The sequence below is a fragment of the Cyanistes caeruleus genome, chromosome 19 (genome assembly GCF_971803275.1).
Source record: "Cyanistes caeruleus chromosome 19, bCyaCae1.hap1.1, whole genome shotgun sequence".
NCBI lineage: Eukaryota > Metazoa > Chordata > Aves > Passeriformes > Paridae > Cyanistes > Cyanistes caeruleus.
The window spans coordinates 2,512,721-2,539,835 of record NC_141719.1 but is presented as its reverse complement, the minus strand read 5'-3'; the positions used below and the strand labels follow the sequence as shown (position 1 = coordinate 2,539,835).

General features: G+C 46.1%; 1 protein-coding gene and 1 long non-coding RNA gene across 2 annotated transcripts; both read left to right on the top strand.

The window, feature by feature from the left end:
* The first annotated feature begins 1,627 nt into the window (after window positions 1-1,627).
* Window positions 1,628-6,061, top strand: LOC147649788 (uncharacterized). Its single transcript, XR_015277934.1, has 2 exons — window positions 1,628-1,945; window positions 2,965-6,061. It is a non-coding gene; the product is annotated as an uncharacterized LOC147649788 (long non-coding RNA).
* A 14,714-nt stretch (window positions 6,062-20,775) lies between these two features.
* LOC111937224 (ubiquitin carboxyl-terminal hydrolase 17-like protein 6) lies at window positions 20,776-26,235 on the top strand. The gene is made up of 11 exons (XM_023938484.2): window positions 20,776-20,941; window positions 21,404-21,595; window positions 22,035-22,145; window positions 22,227-22,329; window positions 22,473-22,540; window positions 22,697-22,767; window positions 23,286-23,368; window positions 23,607-23,718; window positions 24,420-24,560; window positions 24,778-24,878; window positions 25,603-26,235. Exons 2-11 carry the CDS (start codon window positions 21,418-21,420, stop codon window positions 26,144-26,146), a joined length of 1,512 nt encoding a protein of 503 aa, XP_023794252.2. The 5' UTR covers window positions 20,776-20,941; window positions 21,404-21,417; the 3' UTR covers window positions 26,147-26,235.
* The last annotated feature ends 880 nt before the right edge of the window (window positions 26,236-27,115 follow it).

Sequence of the window (27,115 nt, the reverse complement as noted above, 5' to 3'; positions counted from 1 at the left end):
GGATGATGGATGGATGGATGATGGATGGATGGATGGATGATGGATGGATGATGGATGGATGGATGATGGATGGATGGATGGATGGATGGATGGATGGATGATGGATGGATGGATGATGGATGGATGATGGATGATGGATGGATGGATGATGGATGATGGATGGATGATGGATGATGGATGGATGGATGATGGATGGATGGATGGATGGATGGATGGATGATGGATAGATGGATGATGGATGGATGGATGGATGGATGATGGATGGATGGATGGATGGATGGATGGATGGATGGAGCAGAGTTATAAAGAACTCCCTATGCAATGGCAAAATGACATGACATTTATACTTAAATATTTATTTATCTTATTTTATTTTGGGTTTGATATGGTTTGCTGGGTTCCCACCTGAGAGATCTTTGGGTACTGCTGTTGTCCCAGGGTTAGCTCTGGATTTGAGAACTGGCAGCCATTTGCAGCTGTTCCATGGATTTTTCTTTTAATAGAATTTTCTTCATCGTGCCTCCAGCACATGAGAAATGTGAACACTCATGGTTTCATCCTGATTTGGACTGAAAGCAAAATTAAAGTTAAAAGAGTCTCATGCAGAGGAAATCCTCCTTCCTGACCTGCTGTAACAGCAGCAGAGCTCAGCCCTCAGTGGGCTCAGCCACTCCCATTTACAAGTTTATATTCCCAAAGTGGCTGCAACTGAAGCCAAACCCAATTTAAATCTGTTGCACAGGGAATCCCTGAGCCAGACACAGTGCTGGGCCCTTCTGCTATGGCAATCTGTGAACAAGACTCCAAAATTTCTTCAGCATCACTGTCCATGCCCACGTCAGCTTTGTAATAATTATCTGACAATGTGTTTGCAACCCACACCAAGGCACATACACTGCAAAATGCAGAGTTTCTCTGTGTAGGTGTAAAGATAATTTCCCCCTTCATTTTTGAGCTCCTGGACTTCTGGATATCCACAAGTCAGACACACCACAGCCCACATTAATAAATCATCACCAAAATTGGTAGTTCAATGCCCAAGCTGTTAAAAGTCAGCAAGTCTGGGTGTTAAGTATGCTGATGACCAGAGGACACCACATTTTTCATTGAGGCCTCAACACCTTTTGCCTGCTATGATGTCCAGCTGATCTGAAAATCTGCACCTCAATCCCAAAGGTTTTTTAACTTGCTCTGGCATGCAGGTACCCATCAAGCAGAGTGGGTCATGATAAAGCAAGTGATTGTCACTGGATGCTGCATGTGGAAAGATTTTCCATCAGGTAAAAAGAAATTAAAACATGCATTTAAATGAAATAAAATAGTTACTGTTGAAGTCCTGAGAAATGCAGGTAGTAATTTTCAGGGTGAATGCACCCCAAAACCAGCATTTTCAGAGTACTGTTTGTCTTGGAGAAGAAGTGCTCATAAATCTATGGCCTGTGCCATTGAAAAAAAATTATCTCAGCTAATTTCAGGCCCAAACTAATTAATCAGCACTTGTTGCCATATTAATTAGCCAAAAATGACCTCAGGTGTATTTGGCCCTTTCCAGCCACTTAAACCTAATGGGAAAGTATGCACCTGAGGCAAAACCTGGGCATAAATAGATGGGGAGCCTGTTTCCAGCTGGGTAAATACAGCCCAGACTTCCCAGTTCTGTGAAATAAACTGTGCCCCAACCTTGCTTCTCTTTGCTTTCTGGCCTTGAGGAACATCCATGACTCTCTGGGCTTTAAATCCAGCTTTTGCAACGTGTTATTTATGCACCAGCAGCCTTGGAAAACTTTCCAGCTGGGTTTTGGCCACCCCTAAGGTTGTTGTTGCAGTATTTCCTTCTGGGAAGGCTTGTTCCATCGGCAATAAACTGTGTGCCAGGCGAGCAGGGCCAGGGCAAAGCCAGCTCCACACGGGGTGCTGAGGGTTGTGAAGATCCTTCAGGAGCAAGGTCTCTCCTCCACAGCCCTCTTGCTCTTGATGCCTTTTTCTCTGGACACAGTTAGGGGGTTAAAAATCTTTCTATGAGGATCCCTGGGTGCAGAGTTCATCAGCTGGGAAAGATGCACACTGTGTCACGAGTATACAATTTTTATAGATTTAATAAATGATATATGCAAATTAGCATATCTGACAGTAATCCCAATTAGAAGCATGCCCAGTGAAGTAGTCCCCCCATCTCCAGCACCTTCTAAATCCTCCCCCCTCTGATGAGGACTAAGCTCTGTTTATAAAAACATGTCTGGAAGAGCTGGTCTCAACCTTGGTTTCTAAGGAGAACCAAGATAGGGTAGGGAATTTGTCCTGGAATTTGTTTTGTCTTTCTGCCTAGGAAAATACTGAAGCTAAGCTACAATAATAGACAGCAAAGTTACAAATATATGTGTAAAAAATACAGAGAATATATCGAAGAATAAAAGGCAGAAATCAAGATGGCATTGCTCTGATATGTCAGAATCTCCTCTTAATTGCCAGCTTGTTCTCAGGACTGGAGCTGCAAGTCCAACCTCAATGAGCTGCACATTTATCACAAGAAAGATGGTTAAATTTCCTTTCTTTCCAGCTACATTTCAGTGGTGGTAAAGAAGGGAAAGCCACATCACTATTTGAAAGGTCGTTTACAGCTACACAGCCAGCTCCTGTTGGTTTTCCTGAGTCAGACTGTCCTTTTCAGGCTGAAATGAAGGATTCTGGATTTCCCATTCAGAACCTCAGCACATCCCATTTCTCTGGATTAGAACTTGGAGATGTGTTTTGTGAGCTAGTTTAAGCTGCTGGTTAAGACAAAGCCCTTGAGAACACACAAAGCTAACCAGGGTCAGGGATGTTATTCCTATGGATCTGTTATTCCACAGAGGTCACTATTCTATATAGGTCTGGTTTTATAGATCTCCCCACTCAGATTTATGGTTTTAGTGTGCCTAACTGTGCAATTCTCTGACAGGAAACATCATTATCCCCATTGCACAGGTGAAGTGACTTGTTCAAGGTGTTGAGTGAGAATCCAGGTCCTCCCCAGCAGCAGGAATTCAGCTTTTCCAGCTGGTGCCTGCACAGGAATCTGGACTCCACTGCAACCCAGGATCAGCACAGGCAGCTGGATCAAGCAGGGTAACAAAATACAAATAAAAACCCCATTTTTTCTATCAGAGCCCATGATGGGACTCCTGAAGGCAGCACAGCCACCATGGAATCCTTCCCTCTATCAAAGGGATAAAGCTGGAGCAGCTCCAGCCACTGCTCCAATCCTGCTTATGTGTGTATGGAACTTCGGAAAGTTTCTGCTCTCGAGAAAGTCTCTTGATTTTTAAAGTGGTTTTTAATGTACTGGAATATTTTTCCTTCTAAAAAAGCTGCAATTCCCACTCTGAACTGTTTAAGCAAAATACCAGTTTTCCTGTTTTCTCTGAGTCTGACTCCTACAAACTTGCTTCAAGAACCTCCTCAGCTGAATCATCCCCAGCTGAAATTGCTCACTGCTGCTCTTAAACAGCCATTAACATTTCAAAAAGCTGTTTGAAAACACCAAAATCTCTCTTGAGCCACTTCCAAGAAACTTTTATGAATCATGGTTTGTATCGTATCGCACCATTCAGCAAGACATGGGCTGGAACAAAGGTATTAATGGGCATGACCAATCTTTAAAATATCCATGTGAGGAATAACAGTTGAACATTGTGAAGGTTACAGCTGGGGATGCAGGAAGCCAGAGGTGAGCGTGTGGCTGCTGCTTAAAGACTCTTTCATTTTCTCCGAGTCTTTTGAGCCTGTAAAGACTGAAATATTCAGTGTAGGAAAAGGGAATTATTTTCTGAAATTGCAGTGGTGCCTCTTTAGCGTGGTCTCACTGCTGGAACACGACCCTGTTATGCATAGTAACTCAAAATAAGAACAAATTATGTCGGTCCCTCTTGGGACCATGTCAGAGCAGGTTATGTTTTGAACTGCAGACAGCTTGAAATCAGTCACTAGGGCATCTATGGGAATTCTTTAAGGACTTCTTCAAATGTGGTGAATTTAAAAGCAAGATTACTGTTAACCACTCCACTCTTCTAACCCAGTTCACCTCATTATTTTGGCACCACAAGTTGCAAAGGGAAGGCTCCTTGCATTTCACATTCTTTCTAGATAAACAGAGATGGCCTGTTGTTTTTGGAAAGGCTGATTATTTTGTTTATAAATTTCAAAAATGCTCACTTAACTGCCTCTGACACTCCTCCAACATTAATGGCAGAAATGGGGAATGAGGCATTTTCCCCAAATCATCTCCTTGAGCTTCCCTGTAACCCTGACACCTTTTCATCATCTTCACTGAAGAGTTTGGGTTTTTTAGTGAGAAGTGGCACTGAATCTTTCCAAGCAATAGGTTAAGGCTGAAATTTAAATTCTAGATCAACGTGGACCTGTTTGTCTAATGACAAGTTGTTGATTCAATATTGATACACAGAGGGAAAGCAGGAAAAATAATCTGACAATGAGGCACAAATGAGGTCACTGGGAGAAAATCTGGTCAGGCTCTGCTGCAAACTGAAGATGAGCAAATCATTTCAGTCTGGAACAGTGTTAAAAGACACCTCAAGGTTATTCCTTCTAAAACTGGTGAGCTGAAGTCAGCACCAGTGTAAAAGGGAGGTATGAATATCCCCTTTGGAGGCAAGGATTTTGGGGAGGGGATGCTTCTTTTGCCCTGGAGTTTGAAGTGCCTTCACTAAAAGGATGTTTTCTCTGCTGAGGGGTACAAAGGAGATGATAAAATAAAACAAGGAGGAAGAAATCCCTCCAAGGGGGTTACTGTGAAGGGAGGGGAAAGGTTTATCCAAACAGCTTTTCCTAGCCCTGGTCATGGTCAAAAGCTTGAAAACTTGTCCCTCAAAAACTACAAACCAAAAGGGAAATAAAAACCAGCCAAAGATTCAGCGATATTTTCCACTATCTCAACATTTCCAAGATTGACACCATGATTTCCAAACGTTTTGGGCTGGCAGGATTAATAAAGCTGCTTTCATTGTCAGCATTTTAATGTCAGGTTCATTGGAGCAAGGACTGGAAGTGAGCGATCCTGGCTCCCAAAAGCACACCCTGAGCACCAGGCTGGAGAATCTGCCTTATGCTCACTTTCCAGATGAGTGGGTTCTGAAATAGCCCATGCAAGAGACTTCACAGAAGGAAGGAGCAAAAGGTCTCTCTCATATGCTGATGGACAAACTCTCCTACAGACCAGAGCTCAGAGCCACTAACATTCCAGCAGCAGAGCATTAATTACTGATTTCATGTTAATTTAATGGAAAAAGGCTTTAGCAGCAATAATGTAAACCTTCAATTACTAAGGCATGGAAACAAAAGGTTGCATTTCAGGCTGCAGAAAAACCAAAAATTTTCTGGGTTTTCATTTTGGGGAGGGGAGGAAAAAAGCAAACAGGCAAACAAACAAATTACTGCAGGCTAATCACAGGCATTAAAAAAATATCACTTCCTCTCTCCAGATGGAAAAGAGCATATTTGTACAGCCCATATTCAGTGTGTTCCTTCCCTATGAAAGGCCACCAGAGAGATAATGAAAAACACAAAAAGGCAAAAGCAGTGTCTGGTACTACCTTGAAGATTTACTGCGATCCTCAGAGAGTCTGGGACAGCAAAAATATTGTTCTTGTAGACTGCCAGGCTTTTCTACCTGCATCTCCTCCATGATTTCTGCAGTATGGGAAGAATGGGCCAAGAGGAAGCAAAAAAGTTCCTTTTCATGTCTGGGTATTCCTAAATATCTAGATGTGATTTTTTGAGACCCAAATCAGTGAATTGGGCATGTTACTCATCAATACCAGTGAAAATATCCTGCATGTTAGATGAGATCTATATTAACTCCTGTCCTGAGAACTGGTTTAAAATTAAATAAAAATCAGGTGTAGAGTCTATTCATCACAATAGGAATCTTAACCAAAGACTTGGTCTTTGAGCTAAAACTGAGCCAAAACCAAACCCCAACAATCTCCTCATCCCACACCTTTCCCTGCAGGACTCCTCAGCTCCTGTGAAGGGGATGCCACTGCAGGGGGTGGGAAGCCACTTGCTCAGCATTCATCCCTGTGCTGTGTTTGAGCTGTCAGGGCTGAACATGAGCAGGACTCAGAAGAGATCCTGATCCCTTCCCTGCCAGATTCTGCCTACAATTAATTTTTCTAGCTTCTGACCATGCCATGAAGAAAAAATCTGCAGGTGAACAAGACAGGTAATAGCCACTGTAATGAATGTCCCCATTTCTTTCAGGGTCTGGAGAAGCAGCAGTGCAGACCCTGAGCTGTGATGTGGTTCCAGCCCTGTGCAGCACACACCAAGCTTCAGTGTCCTGCTCCCTGCTCTGAAATCCAGGAACCACACGTTCCCTGAGCACAGAGCCACCAACAGGAGCACAGAGCAGCTCCCTGTGCTCCTCATGTCTGCAGGGAGGTGTGCATGTACCAAACACATCAGTCCTGGGAGGGCCAGCACAGCCTGGGGACACGGCACTTTAACCCTTTAGTGCACTGCAAATGGCCCTGCCACTGAAGGGCTCAAATCCCTTTGTCTGATGTTGTTCCACATCCCTCAGGTGCACTGCTCAGGGCTCATCCTGATGGCCTGACGAACCTGAAAATGAAACCACACCTTGGAGATAATATTAGTATTATATTATAATATAATAATAACATTATAATACATAAAAATATTACAAATACAGATTATTATATTATATTATATTATATTATATTATATTATATTATATTATATTATATTATGTTATATTATATTATATTATATTATATTATATTATATTATATTATATTATATTACATTACATTATATTATATTACATTATATTACATTACATTATATTACATTATACTATACTATATTTATTATATAATATTGTAATATGAATGAAATTAATTAATATATAATAATATAAATTATTATGAAATGGCATATAAAATATATGGTATTTTATTTCTATTATATATATTATATATTTCATATATATTATATATAACATATAATATCTTTTATATATTATGTTATACATATTATATTATATATATTATATGTATATAATATATATATAATTTTGTTATTTTGTTTATTATATATAATAAAATATAGATTTATTACAAAGCTTGGTCTTTAAAATATATATGTATTATATATAATATCTTATATATATGATGTTGCATATTATATGTATATTATATTTATATATTATTTTGTTATTTTATTTATTATATATAATAAAATATAGATTTATTATAAAGCCTGGTCTTTATTGAGGGCCTCCAGGGGCAGAGATAGAAAATGCTCACAAAAGCCACCCCCCCAACAGGGGTGAATACAGTTTTAGAAGATTAGTAAAAGTAAAATAAATAATAATAATAATAATAATAATAATAATAATAATAATTTGACAAAAAGCACCAATTAGGAGCACAACTGGTGATGCAATTCTCCTCTAGCTCAAGCCCTTTCTAAATCCTTCCCCCTTCAGATGGGACTTTTCATCACTTTGTTGATGAAAATGTGTCTCAAAGAACTGGGTTTTGGCCTTGGCTCCCAGGGAGAACCAAAATAGGGTAGGGGCTTTGGAATATGTTTTGCCTTTCTGCATATCAGGGCAGGCAAAAATACTGGGAAAACTAGCTACAAATGCAGTAATAGGCTACAGAGCTCCAAATTTCTGTGCAAAGAATACAGAGAATATAGAAAAGAAAAAGAAAATTAAAAACCAGTAGGCATCAATTTCAGTACAGGATAGGCATCACCCTCCTTAATAAGATATTAAAGCTTGTATTGCCTCGTGCTTTTGCTTTTCAAAATCATCTTTTTGCCAATCCTCTCAGCCAGGCAGCTACTGAATGTCCCCACTGATGCTCAGCCCTGTGCTGGCTTTCTCTGGGTCTGCAGCCCAGAGCCTGGCTCTGACTGTGCACCTGATTTTCTCTGAGCCTGAGAGAATTGCAGGCTGTCAGTGGCAGATCTGTTCCCAAGAGAAAGTTTATTGGGAGATCTTGCACTCAAGGACAGCATTTGTAAACCATCTTGCTTTCTCAAAACAGTTCTGCATAACTGTAGATAGTGTGTTTTTCTCTTGTCACACCAATGGGACAAAAGGTGATGTTCCCTTACCCAATCATGTTAAACCTAGAGCATAAAACCCTATAAAAGCTGAAAAGTTCAAAGAATAAAAACCCCTTTTCCTTACAACTTGTCCTGGTGTGTGCTTTGAACTCACACTTCTACATCGTGTCCAAAAGTGACATCTGAGCCTACCCAAACTCCTGCAGCCAAAGGGTCACTGCACCCCTGATCCAGGCTCTGACCTCACCAAACTCCTGCAGCCCACAGGAATCTGCCTGCCACCTGGTCCAGTGCAAGGTGCCCCTGCCCATGGCAGGAACAAGGTGGTTTTTAGGGTCCTTTCTGACCCAAACCCCTCCATGGCTCTTGAATTGCCATCCTTGGGTTATTTGGAGCCAGTGCACGGTGCTGCCCAGCGAGGATGAGTGATGCAGCTGAGTGTGTCAGGCTGTGCAGAGCTGTATGGGAGAGAGCAGCCTCAGCTGCACCCCTTCCTGCCCCTCTGCAGGATGGAATATCCCCTTTTCATCCCTCTTAATTAAAGGGGGTGGCACACTTACAAAGGGAAGCAAGAGGTTATGCTCAGCAAACAATGGCCCACTCAATTAAAAGAAAATGCTCCTAGGAAACGTGGAGCAGGGGAGTCAAGTGTTTCCATTTATCCTCTGCTGCCTTTTAGCCAGACTTGATTCTGCTGCCACGCCACAAGTCGCTCCTCTTCCTCACATCCACCCACCATGGAGATCAAACTGAGCAAACACCTTGGTCTGCAAACCAATGCTTCCCTAAATTGGCCCAGCAAGGCAGAGGCCCAGAGCAAACAAGTCCAACAGGACAGACAGCTGACCATGCTTTAATGAGGCTTCTGTGCACAAAGAAGGAATTGCTGAAATGAAAACTTTTAATGGTAAAAGCGTTCCTCCTCATGAGTCACTTCAGAAGGGAGAGCTGTGCATGGCTTTCTCTCTTACCTGATTAATAACAGCTTGGGGCTATTAGATGAGGAGGTTCTTTAAACTTTAGCTGCTCCTTGCCAGTGTTGCAATTCTCTTTTGCAAGCTGGCAAGTTTGTTTTGCAATGGCTTCCTCAGCCAGGTATCAGGATCATCTTTCATTTAAACAAAATAATAGGTTTCTAGTCAGGTTGAACAAAAAATGCCAAGCAGAACAGGCTCAAAAGACAAGAGCCAAATGGGAATCTTGTGTTATCAGTTTCCCAAAAATAGCATGAGTTTTAAAGTTTTTCTTTCCCCCTCTGGTTCACAGTTCTCAGGGCCTTGGATGGGCAACTCTGCTCTGCCATTTAGTCCATTTATTTACTTTCTGCCCTCATTAAAAGTAGAAAAACCCAAGCTGGCTGTTTTTCCATGTCATGTCCCCACCACCCACACTAAACCTGCTGGGACAGCAAGGCCAAAGCTGATGGGCTCTCCCTGAGCTTCTGCCTCCATCCCACCCTGAGCCACGCCAGAGGGATCAGCTCCTGGTGTGAGGCACCAAAACCTGCAGGGGATCTGAACTGAGGGTCTGGCCTAAACAAAACCCAACACCCAGCTCCCACAGCGTCTTTGGGAGCAATTCCCATGGCCTGTGTGATTTATTGTGACCATCAGGATGATCAGAATGATTTATTTGTCCTTCCAAGCACATTTTCTACATGCCAGGTGCTGAGCACAAAGAGAACAAACCAGAAAACAATAGACCCTTGAAAGGCCATTAAAGCTCGGGTGTGAAGTCTGAGAGGAGGTTCTGTGACATCCTTCTACATCTGCCTGGAGAAGGAAGAAGCCCCAGGTCCCATCCAGGACACAGAAGGTGCCACAAGGCTTTGGAGATGTTGTTTGTCATTCTGGGAGGCAGCAGAAACCACAAAATTTGGCAGCATCCAAAGCTCCCCACCACAGCCTGTGTGGCAGCAGAACCTTTCCTTGCAGACAAAGTCACTGGAGCACCAGGTGGAGAAAAGATACCAAAAAAAAAAGAAATTAAAAAGTATTAAAACACTGGAAGACTGTAGCAAGTGAACGTAGAGCATTGCAAAGTAGAAAATAGATACACAATTCATCCAATTTGGCTCCATTTCACACAACAGACTGTTCAATGGCAGATGTCAAGTGTATTTATGGTGTGGGAACATTTCCAGCTACTTCCTGGGGTCTTGGTAAGATCTTTGTGGTTTGCCTGAGAGAAATTGTTGCCTGGTTAGAGATGAAAAGTTTTTTCGTATTTACAACTCCAGTTTCCACCTTCCATAAGCTGTTCTGTGCTGTCTGAAGGCAATACTCACAATCCTGCTCTGCCACAAGCATAATTTCCTCTCCCTTCCTCTTTTCTCAAGGGAAAGCATTTCTTTTTCTAAAAAAATTAATTACAATTGACTGAAACTAATAGCAAACTCACATTAAATTGATTGGGTTATTTGGCAACAAAATCAGGGAGAAAAATGGGACATGGTAATATACCATGATTTCCTCTGGAATATGCCAAAATGGAAAATACCAAAACACATTTTCCTCAGTATTTTCAAGGAAAACTTTCTGATGTTTCATCTAGAGACCAAGCTCTGTTTCAAAAGATACTCACGTTTAATAATTAAAAAGGAGGAAACAGAAAGAATCAAATACAACATGCTGAGACAAACACTGTGTTTTCCTGACCCAACCCCCTAAAAAACAAACCAACAACCCCCAAACCAACAAAAAACAAAACAAACAAAAAAATTAAACACTTAAAAATATATAGTTAAGTTTTCTTGCAGGAAATGAATTAAGATAAATGTTATCTTGGGAAGAGGGTGTTCCCATGAAATAAAAAGTCAGCAGTTTGCACAGACCCCCTCTCCAGTGTTTGCCATGAGGGGAGTTGCTTTTGCTGGTGAGGTTCTGATCAGCTACAAACTGGTAGAAAATAAATAAACAAGGCAGAGATGGACCCTGCTGACACAAAGGCCACAGAAGTCACCCATAGCCTCATCAGGCACCAGAGGGAGGAAGGAGAGATGGTGTCAGGGCAGTGGCACAGGGGCCCAAATCAAATCAGGAGGAAGAGAAGACCTTCAGAGCCAGCATTCATCAGCTCCAAACTCCACCTTTCATCAGCTCTTCTGGCTGATGGTGGCTCCAGAGTCTGGGAGCTACAGCCAGGGGAAAATCCTCTCCCTGCTGTCCCAGAGCTGCTGGCAGAGCCTGTGGGAGTCAGGGATGGGGCCAGGCTGCTCAGGAGTGACTGATTTCACCTCCTGCCAGCCCTGACTTATCTCACCCCCCTTGTGGCTGGCAGCTCATTGTCACCAACAGCACGGAATCCCCAAATCTCACTCTTTCAAACTGCAATTCTTTATTACTCACCGTCAAAAATTCCCTGGGCCAGCTGCAGCTCCTCCCAGCTCCCCATTTCCAGTTCTGCCTGGAAAACTCCGGGCAAAGCTCAGTCCTGGGGACGAGCCCGGTGGTTCTGGGTGTGCTGGAGCAGACTGGAGGTGCCAGCCCCAGGTGGGCTCTTGCAGGGGCAGGAGGTGCTCGCTGCTACCCAAACCTGGGGGATTTGAATGTGAATAAAAAGCGCTGCCCCCACCAACTCCATCCAGGGATTTTTCTCCCCCCTGTCAGGCTCAGCAAACTGATGAGGGTGCAGCAAATGGGGGTCTCCCGGGGCCAATTAGCAGAGATTTGGGCAGCATCCAAACCCTGCTGGGGGTCACTGAAAAGCCCTGAATTTCCAGCTGCCTCCCCACCCCGCACCATTCATTCAGCAGCGCGCCCAGCGGGCACAGGTGGAGCTGGATCCAAAATCAGAGTTTTGTTCATCCAGACAGCAGGGCTCGGGCACCAGCCCTGGCAAACCTGCATTGTTCAAGTGTGTTTGCATCCCAATAAACTCCGAGCACCGCAGATCGCGGCTGGAATGCAAAGAAAGTGATGCGGACCCTCGGGGACAAAGCAGGGAGCTGGGATCACCTTGTCACCTGTGCCAGGGGTGGCACCAAGGAATTATCGCCTCCCTGGCGTGTGCTTTGCATTTCTTTGCCTATGCAAACCAGAGAGGAGGTGATGAGGGTGAACCGGCTCTTCCTGCTATGATGAGGCCCCTGCAGCAGGGGGGAAAGGGGAGAAAATCTGGTTTTTCTGGAGCTCTGGATTGGTGGACAGTACTTGGGTGCCTTCCCTCTTCTCCGGAACGGGAGGAACACACTCACACAAAATATAAACAATTGTGAAGAACAACCAGGATGTGCCTCTGGTAAGTCTGATGATGCCCCACGTGCTGCCCAAAACCTCCCTGGAAAACCAGACACTATTTTTAACTCTGTTTTTCCATTTGCAGGGATGCTCAAGTGCTCCTTGTAACTCCAGAGCAGCAAATTTTTCTACAGAAGCACGATGTTTTAAAGGTGATGGTATGTTTTTATGAGGCCAGGAGGGAAACATTTCGGTCACAAGTACGAATTTGCTGTCTAGACATATATTTGACAAAAAAAGGGACACTTTAACATAACCCTGACGGAGTATTGAGCACAACTACTCAAAGACCCTTTTAAGCCTCACGCCCCAAAAGCCTTTCTGCCCACAAGCAAGCTTCAGCCAAAATATACAAATCTCAGGGACTCCCCAAATCCTGCCCTCTGCCAGGCACTCCCCCCACTCCTCCTGCCAGCCCAGCATGAATTAAGGGCTGGGTATGAGGACTGCAGTTAATAGAAACACTGCCCAACTTCAGAGAGCTTCAAACCCTGTTAGACAGAAGGAATATCTGAATTTCCACACCGTAACCACAGCGAACACTCCGTGTCTCGCAGGGAAGCGCTCCTCATGGGGCAGGAAAATGTGACTACTTGCAGCAGTCACATCAGCCTCAAGTGCAACGTGTTGTGCAAGGAATTTGCTGGAAACATCCATTTTGGCTGTTCAGAGGCATCTCTGCTGGCCCTTTGGTTTCTGCTGGCATGGGGGCCACACAAGGTAGCACCACTGCCAGCTGGAGGACTCTGCACAGATAAAGAGCTCAACCTGACAGAGCAAACATGCCAACCAGTGACAAATTTCTTCCATGAAGGATGTGGTTCCAGCTGTCCTGCTGTGGGTGCAGGAGGATAATCCCATTATCAGTCACTGCAAGAAACTGAATCTCCAGTGTGAGCACGGCAGGGGTGGCACTGGAGCTGTTGGGTGGCAGACAGGAGTGTCAGGAGCAGAAGTTTGAAGGTGCCAGACAGGTCTGAGGGCTCTTGTCTCACTGAAATAACCTGATCAGAGACACAGGGCTTGGCTACTCATGGCAGAGGTCCCGAAGCACAGCTCTGCAGTTGTCTTTGCACTGACCAAAGGTATCAATGACAGAAGCCAACCCTCTGAGAATGTGACAGCTTCTCTGAAAAGCAGTAGAAATGTGGAGTTAAACCCCATCTCTAAGAAATGCAAATGCCAGTTAAGTTTAATAGCAGAGCACCACAAACTTCAGTTCCAAAAAGCTGTGTGCACAGGATGCCCTGAAGACACTAAAGTGTGCTCTGTGCCTTTCCTGATCTTTCTTCAATGCTTGCAGGCCCACATCACCCCACAGACTACTCTTGGTGACCCCAGAATGAAGTGGGCATTCACATTTTGGTGGGTCTGATTCCCTCTGTACACACCCCACACTAAGCAGCTCCTTCACAGCACAGCACCAGTCCCCTGCAGCAGGACTGGGGCAGAAATGGGCTGCCCTGCTCATGATGGAATTGATACAAGCACTTCATACAAGGTTAAAATAGAAAATCTTCTGTACCCTGACCAGAAATGAGCCCCAAATCCAGCATTCCTGCCCAGTTCTACACTGAACACATCATTAACCTACTCTAGAAGCATTCAGAAATGCATTCATCTGCACTGCTTGATAAGGACTGGAAATGTCCCTGTCCCCAAACCCCCCAGCTGGCCAGACATGCCATGGGGCTCCTTGTTCTGCCCAGCCCAGCAGTGTGGCACAGGCTCCTGGGGTTCACCACCAGGACAGGACCAGCTGTGGCCTCAGGTCACTGCTCATCCCAGGGAGCACGTGGGAGGAAACCAGGCTGGCATGAGACATGGCTGTGCTTTGGCCAAAATAAATGCACTTTCTGTGCTCAGAACAAACTCTGTCTTTTAGGTATTACAGAAAATTTCCAGCAAAAAGACATTTAGATATTAGAATTACCATTTCTTGTTAATCAACATTTTTCTTCAACTTTCCTGTGGGGAGTTATTAAAGCACCAAGTGACTGGGTTTGCTGTCTCCAGCTACCAGCAGCATACCCCACACAGCCCTGCTCCCTTCCACTGCCATCTAGGCCAGCTCCAGCTCTCTGGGAACAAGGCATGACAATCAGAACAGTAGGCAATGCAGTTTCCCATGATTTAAAAATCACTGGAACAGTACAAAACATTAAATTTTGGAACAACACAAGTGTACATTCCATTTATTTCCGCAAAATGTTTGATGTTGTCGCCAGACTCTGCAGCTGTTTGTGTCCTTGCAAACCCTTCTCACAGGAGTGGGTTTGCTTCCTTCTGGAGGTTCCATGGAAAGGGTGGCTGTGGCTGAATCCCTGCTGTTGGTTATGCCAGGTTAGCAGTGATCACACTTCAGTCCTGGTAATCCCTCACGAGCTCCTGACCTGCTCCCACAAATGCAACCCCACCTTCCCGGGTTTTCTCATCTGGGAATCGCTCTGCAGTTGGGTTTAACCCCCTGACAGGAAATCTCTGCAGCAGAACCACCCTGGTGGTGGTGTCACTTCTAGCAAACTTCACAATGTGCCATCAGGAGGGCAGAGAACAGATGAGTGTCACTGTGGTGCCACGTCTTTCCTCCTTCCCACACAGCAGCAGCTCCATGGCCCTGCAAGAAGGGAATGGGGACTCTGGGGTGGCTCTCAGAGCAGAGCACTCGCAGAGCTGGGGCAGAGTCACAGCCAGGTGGCTCTGCTAGTGCAGGAGAAATGAGGTGATGCCATCACAAGGCTTCCATTTAATTTAATTTCATTTTGTTTCAGTAATCCAGCCAGTGTGGGTCATTGGCAGATTGCACTCAAAGGGAATGGTGAATCCTGGGCAGTGGTGGGGTAGAGCAGCCCAGCAAGGCAAGAAGGTTTTAGGATCAAAAGGACATGTGAAAACAGCTCCAGGGTGGCTGAAAGTGCCTGTTTGGTGCTGCTGCCTGCAAGAGAGCTCCTGCTGTCTCAAGCTGGATGGAAGTTGCTCACCTTGGCTCCTTCAGCATCTCTCCAGCCCATGGGATAGATGGGATTTGAGCTTCTACAGGCTGATTAAATAGACATCATTAATATTTGTCATCAGGACAGTTCAGATCACAGCATTAGAGAGCAGATATGGAGCAGACAGCAGCCCAAACATTAAACTAACAGAGCTGAGGAGAACGATGGGTTACTCCAATAAACAGCAGAAAATTGGGGGTGGAAACCATTAGAGACTAATTAGACTTCTACCCAAAAACATAGTGGGTGCTAGCTCCAGAGGCCTGTAAAATGTTTCAGTTGCAATATTTTCACTTGGGGAAAAAAAAAAAGCAAAATAAAAACAACCAAAACAAAACAAAACAAAACAAAAAAAGGAAATAATTATTTTGCTTTCCATCAAAATGTCAAAATTAGTGGTGGGACTGAAGCAAGTCGCTCTCTTGCCACCCAAGGCAGCAGTAAAAGTGCCTGAAGGGCCTCCTTGGCCCAGCACAGCAAACTCCTGTGCCAAGGCCAGCACCCCCTGGAAACTGCCAGCTTGGGAAAGGAGTGACACTGTCACTGGAGGACAAAGCCAAGCAGAGAAACGTGTCCCAGGAAGGCTCCCGGAGCAAAGTGGAGGTCCCAGGAGCTGCAGGCAGGTGGCTGAGGCTCCCAGTGCCCCCAGTGGGCTCTGCTTTGCCAGAAGGAGCACGACAGCCCCGCCAGGGCTGCAGCAGCCCCAGCCCCCGGGGCTGCACTAATGAAGCTGCCTGGCCCTCCTTCCCTTTCTTTCTCCTTTTCCCAGGTTGGTGCACCCCATCCCATCAGAGTGTACTTGAAAGAACAGGATACTTCCTTTGTATGGGGAAACAAATGAAGATTAATGTGTTAGTTGTAATTAATCTGCGATGACAGATTAGCAGAGCAGTGGCAGTGCCTTTTGCTGCTGCAGGAGCCAGTGCTGATAGGACAGCTGGTGAGAGGGGACACCAAATTCAATTTGCTCCTCATTTGCATACATATGACAACCATCTGTGCTAATAGCACTGCAATGTCTCTATTAGGCTCTCTTCTAGTGTGCCAGCTCACCTAGACTCCAATTAGGGCTTTAAGCGAGAAAGCTTAAAGCATAAATATTTGCTGAGGGGAAGGCACAGCTCCTGCTCCTCATGCTGCAGCCTGAGCCCTCCTCAGCCCCTGCCCCAGAACTTCTGCTGCCATTTAGCCCTTGCTGATGAGCTGCCGAGCTCCATCAGCCCCACCTTAGCCAGAAATGCTTAAGCCATGTGACAAAACCCAAAAGAGCTGCAGGGGCAGCTTGAAAAGCAGTCCTGCAATGAGGGAGAAGCCCTGGCCAGAGTGGGTGCGTGTCCACCCCATGTTTTCAGCCCAGTTTGGGAGCACTGACTCAAGTGCTGTCCCCAAGGCTGGAGGAGGCTGTTGGAAGCCATGGACAGGTCCTGTGTGGGACATCACCCCGCAGAGGTTGTGCCCTGCCCGGGTTTCAGCTGACACCCCTCTGCTGCCACAGCTCCTGCCAGCTCCTGCCACCTCTTCCAAGTGCCCTTTATTCCTGTCTGCACATTGCAAATAGCAGCCCCACACTCCGCTGAAGATAATGAGGGAACTAGTTAATTAATAAGCTGGCTCACCGACCCAGCTCTTTCTATTCTTCCTATCCAAGGTGATTTTTACAATTTTGAGTTTTTGTTTTCCCGCCATAATAACTCCCCCGAACTGAGAGCATAAAACTAACCCTAACACAGGACATAACACTTTACCCTAAACATTAATCTAACTCTAACCATAACATAGCACTCATACTAACCCAAAGCCTAAGCCTAAACTTACCCTAAAACTAACCACAAGGGTAAACCTCACATAACCCTAGGCAAAACCTTCCATAATCCCAAAATGAACCCTAACCCAAAAATCACCCTAAACCTAACACTAAAATTAAACCTATCCTGATTCATCACAAAAGCCTAACCCTAAACTCAGACACAAACCATCCCAAATCCTAAAACTAACTCTGACCCTAACTTGGAATGTAAAAAACCATTAATCCCAACACTATCTGTAACACCAAGCTGTACATAACACAAAAATTAACCATTAATTATACATAAAACTAATCACTATATAAGCTGAACCCCAAAACCAACCCTAGCCCTAACCCTTGATAAACCTAGCCCTAACCTTAAGCCTTACATAACCCAAATCCTAACCCTAAACTGAACCCTATCCCTAAACACAACACCACCCCTTAGATAAACCTAACCTTAACCCTCATTTAACCCTAACCATAACCCTAATCCTTGCATAAATGTAACCCTAACCCCCTAACCCTAACCTCCCATGGGTTGGCTCTCCTCTGCACATGAAACCCTGGGGCTGTGTTCTTTCTTTCCTATGGAGAGGAGTTCTCCTTCTCATCCAGGAGCCCATGGCCAAAAGTTTTATTGCACCTCCAAAATTCAATAGCTCCAAGGATTGCTCCCAGACAAAATCAGACAGGACAGGTGGCTTTAGCTGGCCTTGACCTCCCCTGAGATGTCTTTTATCTGGAACACCAGGGCCATGTGATTTCTTTGCTATGGAAAAGAGCTGCCATTCTCATCCAGAAGCTCTTGGCTGAAACTGGGATTCCACCTCCAAAATTCAGTACTGCAAGGACTGCTCACAGATGAAAGCTGCCAGGACAGACGAGTCTGGCTGGCCTTGTCCTCTTCTGGGCCTCCTCTCATCTGCACCTTGAACACTGGGGCTTCATGATTTTCTTCCTTTGCAAAGAACTGCCCTTCTCATCCAGAAGCCCATGGCTGAAATTTGCCTTGCACCTCCAAATCTCAACACATTCAAGGATTTGTCCCAGACAAAAGCAGCAAGCAGAGACAGGCCTGGCTGGCCTTGACCTCTCTGGGCCACCTCTCATCTGCACCTGGGTCACTGGGGTTACAGGACTTCTTTCTTGTGTAATAGAAATATCATTTTCATTTTTCAGAGACCATGACCCAGCATGACTTTTTCCTCTTTCTTCCCTGTCCTTGCCTTGTTTTTACTACCCTGCCACTGATTTGCCTTGCCTACCCATCACTGGGCTTCCCTTCCTCTGCCCTGCTTTTCCTAAACCCCCCAGGTTTTCCCTTGCCTGTCAGTCTATTGCCTTGCCTTGCCATTCCTACCAAACCTTGCTTTTCCTTTCCATTCTTTTCCATCCCCTACTTTGTTTTGCCTTGCCTACACCTCTGGCTTTGCATTGCTTTTTACACCTATCCCTCACCTTTACCTGCCTGCTTCTTTCCTCCCTCACCTTGCCTTGCCCTGCCTGCTCCCCCTGAGCCCTGCCCACCTCTCGCTTGCCTTGCCTTGCACAGCCACCCCTTGAATTCCCAGCCCTGCCCATCCATTCCCTTCCTTTGTGCTGCCTTTCAATCCCCTGCCTTCACCTGCTTGCTCCTGTCCTCCCTTGCCTTTCAATGCCTTCCTCTCCTCTGCCTCGCCTTTCTGACCCCCTGTGTTCCTGCCTTGCCTTGAGTGCCTGTCCCTTGCCTTGTGCACCCCTTCCCTGCCTCCCCTTTCCTTGCCTGTCCCTTCCTGTCCCTGCCTGGCCTGCCAGGGCAGGTAATGCCCTGTAACAGTGTCCTGGCACCTTTCTATGGCATCAACACCCACATCTTTTCTATTCTGGAGGAAGGAATCCCATTTCTTTTGAGACGGGCTTAGAGTTCCTCTCTTTGGCAAATAAACCAATTTTGATTCCAGACATTGGGTGGTCCTTGGTGAATTTAATCACTTCTCCCAGCAGGCAGCTCCATGGGCTGGACCTGTTGAAGTAGTTCCAGGGGGAATGCAAACTCCAGGCTGTTGAGCTTTTAGTCCTGGTACTGAAGTAGTAAAGTGTGTTTGGTGTGTGAGCAGCACGGGCGCTGTTCTGTGTGGATCTGACTCGGTGGGACTGAAGGATTATGACAGGACACAGTGCTGAGAAGGAAAGCCAAGGCACTGGGGTAGTTTGATGGGTGCAGTTAAGTTGTAGGCAGCAAGAGCTTTCTCAGCTGGCACTTTTGTGAGTTCTGTTTCTGCCGGATGTTTTCAGGCTTTTGGACTGTGAAAAGCCTGCTTAGAGCAGAGGAATTCACGCTGTGTCACACCCTCTGGGTGTGTTGCAAACAAGAGTTTGTACTTAGAAGGGGAAAGCCAGCGAAAACTTTCTGTCCTGACAAAGGTTATTTGAGAGCAGGGAAGCTCCCAGTTTGGCTCTTTCCAACTTTGGCTCTGCGCTTGGGATGGTTTGGGCTGGCTGCGATTCCTGCTCCTGCGAGCCGGCAGCGCTATCGTGTGGCTGTTTCCATCAGTGAAAAAGCCAAGCGCTTTTCTGTCCCAGCACAGCTGGATGCACCTTCATGCATTTTCAGTCTCACAGAGCCCAGTTACAAAATTAAAACGTTCAACAGCTGGTCCCACACGAAGTGTTCTAGAAGAAAGAGGCAGTGCTGGAATTCACTTTTCTTTGGCAGGCAATAAACTGTAGAACCAACAAAGAGACAATTCATCTTCCCAGCCCTATGAGGGACCATGTTCTTCAGCCTCCAAGAGCCAGGATCCACAGCAGAGCCCTCACACAGATGGGGCTGGGGCAGAGAAGCATTTGGCTTTTTCCTGGGCTCCATCAGAGCTCATCAAAACAGCCACACGATAGCGCTGCCGACTCGTGAAATAAGGAAACGCTCCAAGCCCAGCTCAAACTTGCCCCAAATTCAGAGCCGAGTTGCAAACATCCCTCTTCTCAAATCACCTTCCCCTTCTAAGTACAAACTCTTACTTGCACCACACCCAAAGGGCAACAGGAATTAATTTGTTAATTTTGAATTAACTTTTTCACTCTTGAAGAACCATTTACAAACTTGAGGTGAAGATCCTGGTTCCTCTCTGGACTCAAGAAACAACACTCTGATGATGACTACAGGGCTTTAGGCACTCTAGTAGAAGCTTAGAGCTGTAAAAGAGGGCCTTGGACCCTCTAAAAGGGACTTTGGGTCTTCAAAGTGGGTCTGTCAGAGCTAAAAATGGGCCTTTGGAAATGAAAATGAGGGCCTTAAAGTTAGGTTTGTGCCCTCAAAGGATTCTTCACAGCCACAACCGAAGGCTTTTCCTCCTAAAAAGGAATCTTTAGGGGCTCAAAGACTGAAAGAAGCTGGGAACAGTGGAACAGAAACCTCCAGCACTCCAAATGTGCCACCCTGAACTGTGACCAGGTCCATTTACAGCCCTCAGCAGCCTCTGGCTCCTCCAGCTGCTGGAGCTCTGCTGACAGACAAACAACCCTTTACCCACAGCACCTGGTCCAGTGACTTTCAGCTGTGGGAGGTTCCTGGGCTGTGACAGCCCTGGGGTTCTGTGGCCTCAAAGGGACATGACCCCATGTGGCCTCATGTCACAAAGGGGCAGAGATATGGCAGTGGCCCAGCAATTGTGATCTCACCTGACCAATGCTTGGCATCCTGAGAATGCCCACTGAAAGCTAGCTGGGCTGAGCTGGCCTTCAGGATATCTAGGCTCCTTCCATTGTGGCCTGGCCTTTTTCCAAGAGTTCTTCATCCTTGACCACAGCTACAAGCACCACCAAAACTTTTTTGATAGCTGAAGGTACTTTGTGAGTCATGTTTGGGGTTTCAAAAGAATTTTGTACAATCATTTCCTTTCCCTTCAAGTGATGGGATTGGTGCTGACCTGATACTTGGAGGAGATCTTTCTGGAGCTTTGTCATCCAAAGATTTCCCCTCTGTTCCCCAGAGGAGCGATGGCTGCAGGGTGGAACAGCTCCTGGGAGTTCTGGGAATACAAGACTCTGGAGGGAAAGGAAGGTGGCCTGAGGCCCAGAAATCAGAGTGGTTTTGTTGGACTTTTGGCAGAGTACACAGGGGAAAAGAGTTTTCCAAAACTGCTTCCCTACCAGCAGATGTCAGCAGGGTGCTGGGCTGTCCCCGATGTTTCTGAGTTGGTGACTTGAGCTGTTGTCCTTGGTGCTCCTGTAGACAACTCAACATGTGAATATGGTTTAAACTAACAACATTGTCTCATCTCTTTTCAAACGTCATTTCCCTGCAGACACTGCTGAGGGAATGGCTCAAATGATTTTTCCCCGAGAGAAGATTTGCATGGACTGGCAGCAAAGACAGAGACCTGGAGCAGGACTTTTCAACCTGGGCAATACTTGCTACATCAATGTGATCCTGCAGTGCCTGACGTACACACCCCCTCTGGCCAACTACCTGCTCTCTTATGAGCACAGCCAGTCATGTGAGTACTTTTAGGAATATCTTGTAAATCTCCTGGGTGCATCTCAAGGATTCCCAAAACCTGGAATCAGGTTTAGAAGAACAGCAGTCCTTCTTTGTCGGCCCCATGAGCTCATGATCTTTGAGCATCAGCTAAAAGATGCTTGTCCTATCAGGGTGCACTCACCTTCAGCAGAACACCTCTTTCTAGCCCCAAGCTTCTACCTCTGCAAGCTGAACTCTCTTGACTTATTGCATAGAGCACTTCTGCCAGTTTAGCCTCCCTCTGAAGTATGTGTGCACTCAAATGTCCTGGGCTTGTTGGGACATTGGCAGTTTGGGAGTAAAGTGGAGACTGTTCTTAGAACTTCAAGATCTCCAGTAAGTTTTCCAAGAAAATGAGATGTTTTGTTACCCTGAGAAGCTTCTGTCCCTCCCTTCCTTGCTCCCTCCCTCTTCAGGTCAGCAGCAAGGCTTTTGCATGATGTGCACCATGGAAGCACACGTCAGGAAGGTCCTGTGTTCCTCAGCCAGCACCATCCTGCCTGCAGCTGTCCTCAAGGACCTCAAATGTAAGTTGTTCCAGGTGCTCCAACAGGTTTTCTTCTTGGTCTTCCCTTCTTCTAGGGGAGAGCTACTAAATTCTTTCTTAGTCATAGGAGAAGAGTTTGAATACGGCAGGCAGGAAAACGCCTACGAGTTCTTACGCTGTACTCTCAGTGCCATGCACAGAGCTTGTCTGAGCGCACGCCGCGAGTAAGCACCAGCAAATTGCAAGTTCCAGTCTTCCCAAACCCACTGGACTCCTTGATGGGCTCCCATCAAGGAAAACTGACATCAGACCTTTCAGTGTTAAACCCTTGGAGGAGGTAACTCTCTGCCTTGCCATTTATTTCCAGCTTGGATGTCTCTTTGCAAGAAACTACCATCATCCATCAAATATTTGGGGGCTTCATGAAATCTAGAGGTACGTTTCAACAACTGCTGCTTTCCTTAGCTTGTCTGTGCCCTTCTGTCTGCCTGGGACAAGCAGCTGGTCCTGTGATGACTGGCATGGGACAACCCATGAGCATAAACCAGCACAGTCAGCTAACTTCACTCGGCATTTTGATTTTCCTTCCAGTCACGTGCTTGAGCTGCCAAGCAGTTGTTGATTCCTACAAGGCCTTCCTGGATGTCTCTTTGGATATCAGAGTAAGAAGTTTGCAACTGAGCTTCAAGACATCCCAAGGCCCCTGTAGCTTTCCAGAACCAAAGCACTTGTCTTAAAAACCTATACTGCGAGCACAAGGGAGCTTGGTGGTGAGTGGGAAGGGGAAAGCACAGTGTCCTCAGTGTCCTCCTGCAGAGGCCATGGCCCTGGTCTTTCCCAGGCTTTGGGCCAGCATCATTACACCCCTGACATACTCTCCTATTCCTTCCCTTTGCCTTCCCTCAATATCCATCTGGCTCCCAGGCTCACAGGTAGGATCAGTTTTCACTGCTGATGCCCCTGCATGCCATTGGCAGCTGAACTGATCGGTGGCAACACAGAGGGAGCACTTGATGACTCTGGGAGCCCCTGGGACATGAGGGAAATGTTCAGCATCACACCCTCCTGCCTCCTTCTGGGGTAATGCCAGGTCTCCTCAGCATCAGCTGCCTGGCTCTTGTCAGCTCCTGGGAAGTGTTTGGTGAGAGCATCTCCTGCAGCTCCTTTCCCACTCCTCCAGGCAGCCTCATCCCTCACCACAGTTCTGGAGGACTGTGTGACACCCAAGCAGCTGGATCAGAAAGAGTGCTTCAGATGTGGCAAGTAAGATGATTCCACACGACATCATAACACCAGATCCTGTGTGAGGGGCTGCACGGCCCCAAACAGAAATCATCTTCTCAAGGAGCTTTAATGCTCAGTAACATGACACAACTTTTTAATTTGCCTCTGAATAACCTTAAAATAGTGTAAAGATGTGTGAGACGGGGGAGAGGCTGCCTGGCCTTCTTGGGGGAAGATCAGGTGCATTTCAGCACTTGGCTGTGTGCTTGGTTTCAAGGTGTAGGAGGAAAGCTGCTGCCTCCAAGGTGGTTACGGTCCATCGCGCACCCCGAGTCCTCACGCTGTGTCTGGAAAGGGCTGACCAATGGACTGGCACAAAGATCAGCAAGGTGTGTATGCACTGGAGGGCAACTTGCTAAAGCAGATTCCCCAAAGATGTTCATGGCACAAGTGTCACTAAAAGACACAGAATGATTCACACAGACACGTGTCGATGGTATGATAGGAAAGGAAAAAAACACTTTATTTTTCTGACTCCAGTATTTCTAGATTCTTGACAATGACCAGGGATGATAATTAAGTTATCACTTTCCTAATCACACTGGTCATGCAAAACATCCATCAAAAGATGTTTCTTAGAAGGAATGCATAAACATCTATGTTTACAGTTACTTTCCTGGGAAAGTAACTACAACTATGAAAAACAAGATCAGAAGGCTTAATTTTCAGGCCAACATCTCATGCTTTCTTCTTTAAAAAAAGAAAAAAAAAGAAAAAGAAAAAATGAACAGAGAAAATGAACAATATTTTAAACAATCAAAAAGGAAAATAGCAAAGAAAATAATCTTCTAGACAATCAGAAGGCTTTAGTTTCAGGGTGACACACAAGGTGTCACAAGATGCTCACATTGGGATTATTGTGTTCCCTTCTGTGGAGAGGAGAATTCCCATGAAAAGATGAGCCTGGACTCTGCTCTGACAGAGCTGCTTTGGCTGAGAACAGTTTCCTGCCACCCCAGCCATTACATGTTGAAGACTATTGAATGTGGCAGCTGGGGACCATTTCTGAGCCCTCTTGGTCTCTCTGTAGTTTGTGGAGTATCCTGAGTACTTGGATCTTCGGCCATACATGTCTGACACAGCTGGAGAACCCCTCCTCTGCTCCTTATATGCCATCGTGGTTCACAGTGGGGACACCTGTCTTGAGGGGCACTTTTTGTGCTACACAAAGGTAAGGAGCAACTTCCCTCCTGACAGGGAGAAATGTGTGTTGGGAAAGACAAACTTTCCCAGCAGTGCTACTGGCAGCCAAGGTTTTGGGGGAGAAGGTCTCCTTTGGGGATCAACTGGATATGCTTTTGAGCACTCCTGGTTTGGCAGGTTTCTGCCTTAGGTGTTGTGGAGAAACCCTGCAGCTCCTCTCCAGAACTGGACACCTTTCTTTGCAGGCCAGCAATGGGCTGTGGTACAAGATGGACGATGAGTCTGTGGATAATTGTGACATCCACACAGTTCTAGGGCAGCAAGCCTACTTGCTGTTCTATGCCAGGTAATAACCAGGATCATGTGGTCAGAAAACATTTCCTTATCCTGTCTTAGCCATTTGTTTTCTCCTCCTCCTGATTCTGCCATAGGAGACAATTCCTTCCTGCATCCTTCAGTGCTGTCACTTCTGAACTACCCCTCTCCAGTCCTCCCCTTTCCCTGCTGGGCTTTAGGGTGCTGCCCTGTGTAAACTGCCCCCTGTCTGCTCTCTGAAGCTGGCTCGTGTGGAGAAGAGGACTTAAAGGGAGCCCCTAGGAAAGATGGGGAGGGACTCCTTGTCAGGGAGTGTAGTGATGGGGTAAGGGGAAATGATTTTAAAGTGAAAGAGGGAAGATTTAGATTAGATATTAGGCAGAAATTCTTCCCTGTGAGGCTGGTGAGGCACAGAATGTCCAGAGGAGCTGTGGCTGCCCCTGGATCCCTGGAAGTGTCCAAGGCCAGGTTGGACAAGGCTTGACACAACCTGGGATAGTGGAAGGTGTTCCTGCCATGGCATGGGGATTGGAATGAGATTTATTTCATCCAGATTCTAGGATTCTGTGGAGGCCACAGGGGTAAAAAAGACAAGGACTCACTTTGACAGTGGCAGACCTGGTGGGAAGACCCTGATTAAACTTCCTAGTGGTGACCTTGGTGAAGTCTTCTCTCTGTTGCTCCAAGGAAGTGACTGAATCCCAGAGGAGTCTACAAAGAATGCCTGAAGCAGAGATAACTCTTTTTTCCTCCAGGTGCTCGGATTTGAAAATGAGAGAAATGATGGCTTCCTCAGCAGCAGCACCATATTCCCATTCCATCCTCAGCCAGGGAGGGGCCAGCCAGCAGCAGGCAGGTTCCTCAGCAGCACAGGGTCTGCCTGGCAGGATCAAGGGGATGTACAGCCAGAGGTACCACGCCAGGGAGAGGGCCCGGAGCAGATCCCCACAGTGGGACAATGATCTCTGCAGGTGGATCATCAACAGCACCAACTCTGGCAACTTAACAGGAAGGAGGAGGAAGAGAACCAATCCTTTATGCCTTGACTGTGCTCCCAGGAATGCCACAGCTCCGGGGCCCTCCAGCAGGATCTGCCAGCAGGTGCCTGAACCAAGCCTTGCTTGGGTGCAAACATTGCCAGCACAGAGAGAGCTGTGCAGATCCTCATGGCAGGACTATACTCTCTGGAGGCAGCTTGTGGAGATCACAAACTCTTACCAGTCAGTGAGGAGGTCTGAGCGTCCCAGAGATGCATGTCAGACAAGCACAGCCTGGATGATGCAGCAGCGCAGCATCTGAAACAAAACCCCACCTGTTTGGAATCAACCAGCAGAAAAGCCATAGCCAGAATTAAAACTCCTTGTTGGCTTGTGGAGGACCAGACCTAAGTATGTTTTGTGTCAAACATTCTGATTATTACAATAGGACATTGGAGGAGAGTCCTGCAGAGGTGGGGCAGCAGTGTGCTGAGCCAAATTCCTGCTCTGCTTTGACACTCATGCTCACTTCCCAGAAGAGGGCCAAAAGAGCTGGCTGTGCATGCATGAAGAAAACAGCTCAAAAAATTGAGTCTGTGTTGTAGTTTGGTAGCCACCAAATTAACTACAAAAGGAAGCCAATTGCCTCCCTGGCTCTTTTTCCTTTTCTTCTCTGGCTTTTTTTGTCTTGCAATCCCAGCTCCAGATCATCCACACTAGAACCAGCATGGGATCTATCGACTGATGACAAGCTTTGTTCTCTCTCCCTTTCTGTCTTTATTACTCTCCTCCCTTGGTTTGTCTGGACAAAGCATGGCTATGACATTCTACCCTGTGCTTCATACTGAAGTTTGCTGAGTGGGAAGCTTGTGGAAGTGTGTTGTGGCTTGTTATCCAGCACCTTTGAGGAGCTTGTGGTGGGAGTTGAGAAATTATTGAAGTGTACTTTATGAAATTAAGGGCTTGTCAGCCACCACTCAAGGAAGCCTAATGTAGGATTTAAGGGTTTGTTAGCCAACATCTTTTAAGCCTAAATATTGGGCTGGTTGCCAGAGTTATGGCAACAATAAAACATAAAGAATTCTCTGACACATCATCCAGTGTCTTTGTTGAGGCTGATGACAATTCACAATGAACATCATGCCTCTGACTGGTGAGTTGTGACATGGTCATGTAAGAGTCATTTACAGGGTGTTTCTTTTTTCGTAGGCTTTGAGGCAGTGGTGGAAATACCCACCATGAGATGTTTGTGTGATGAGATTTTGAAAGCTGTGTGCTTGCATGTGCCCAT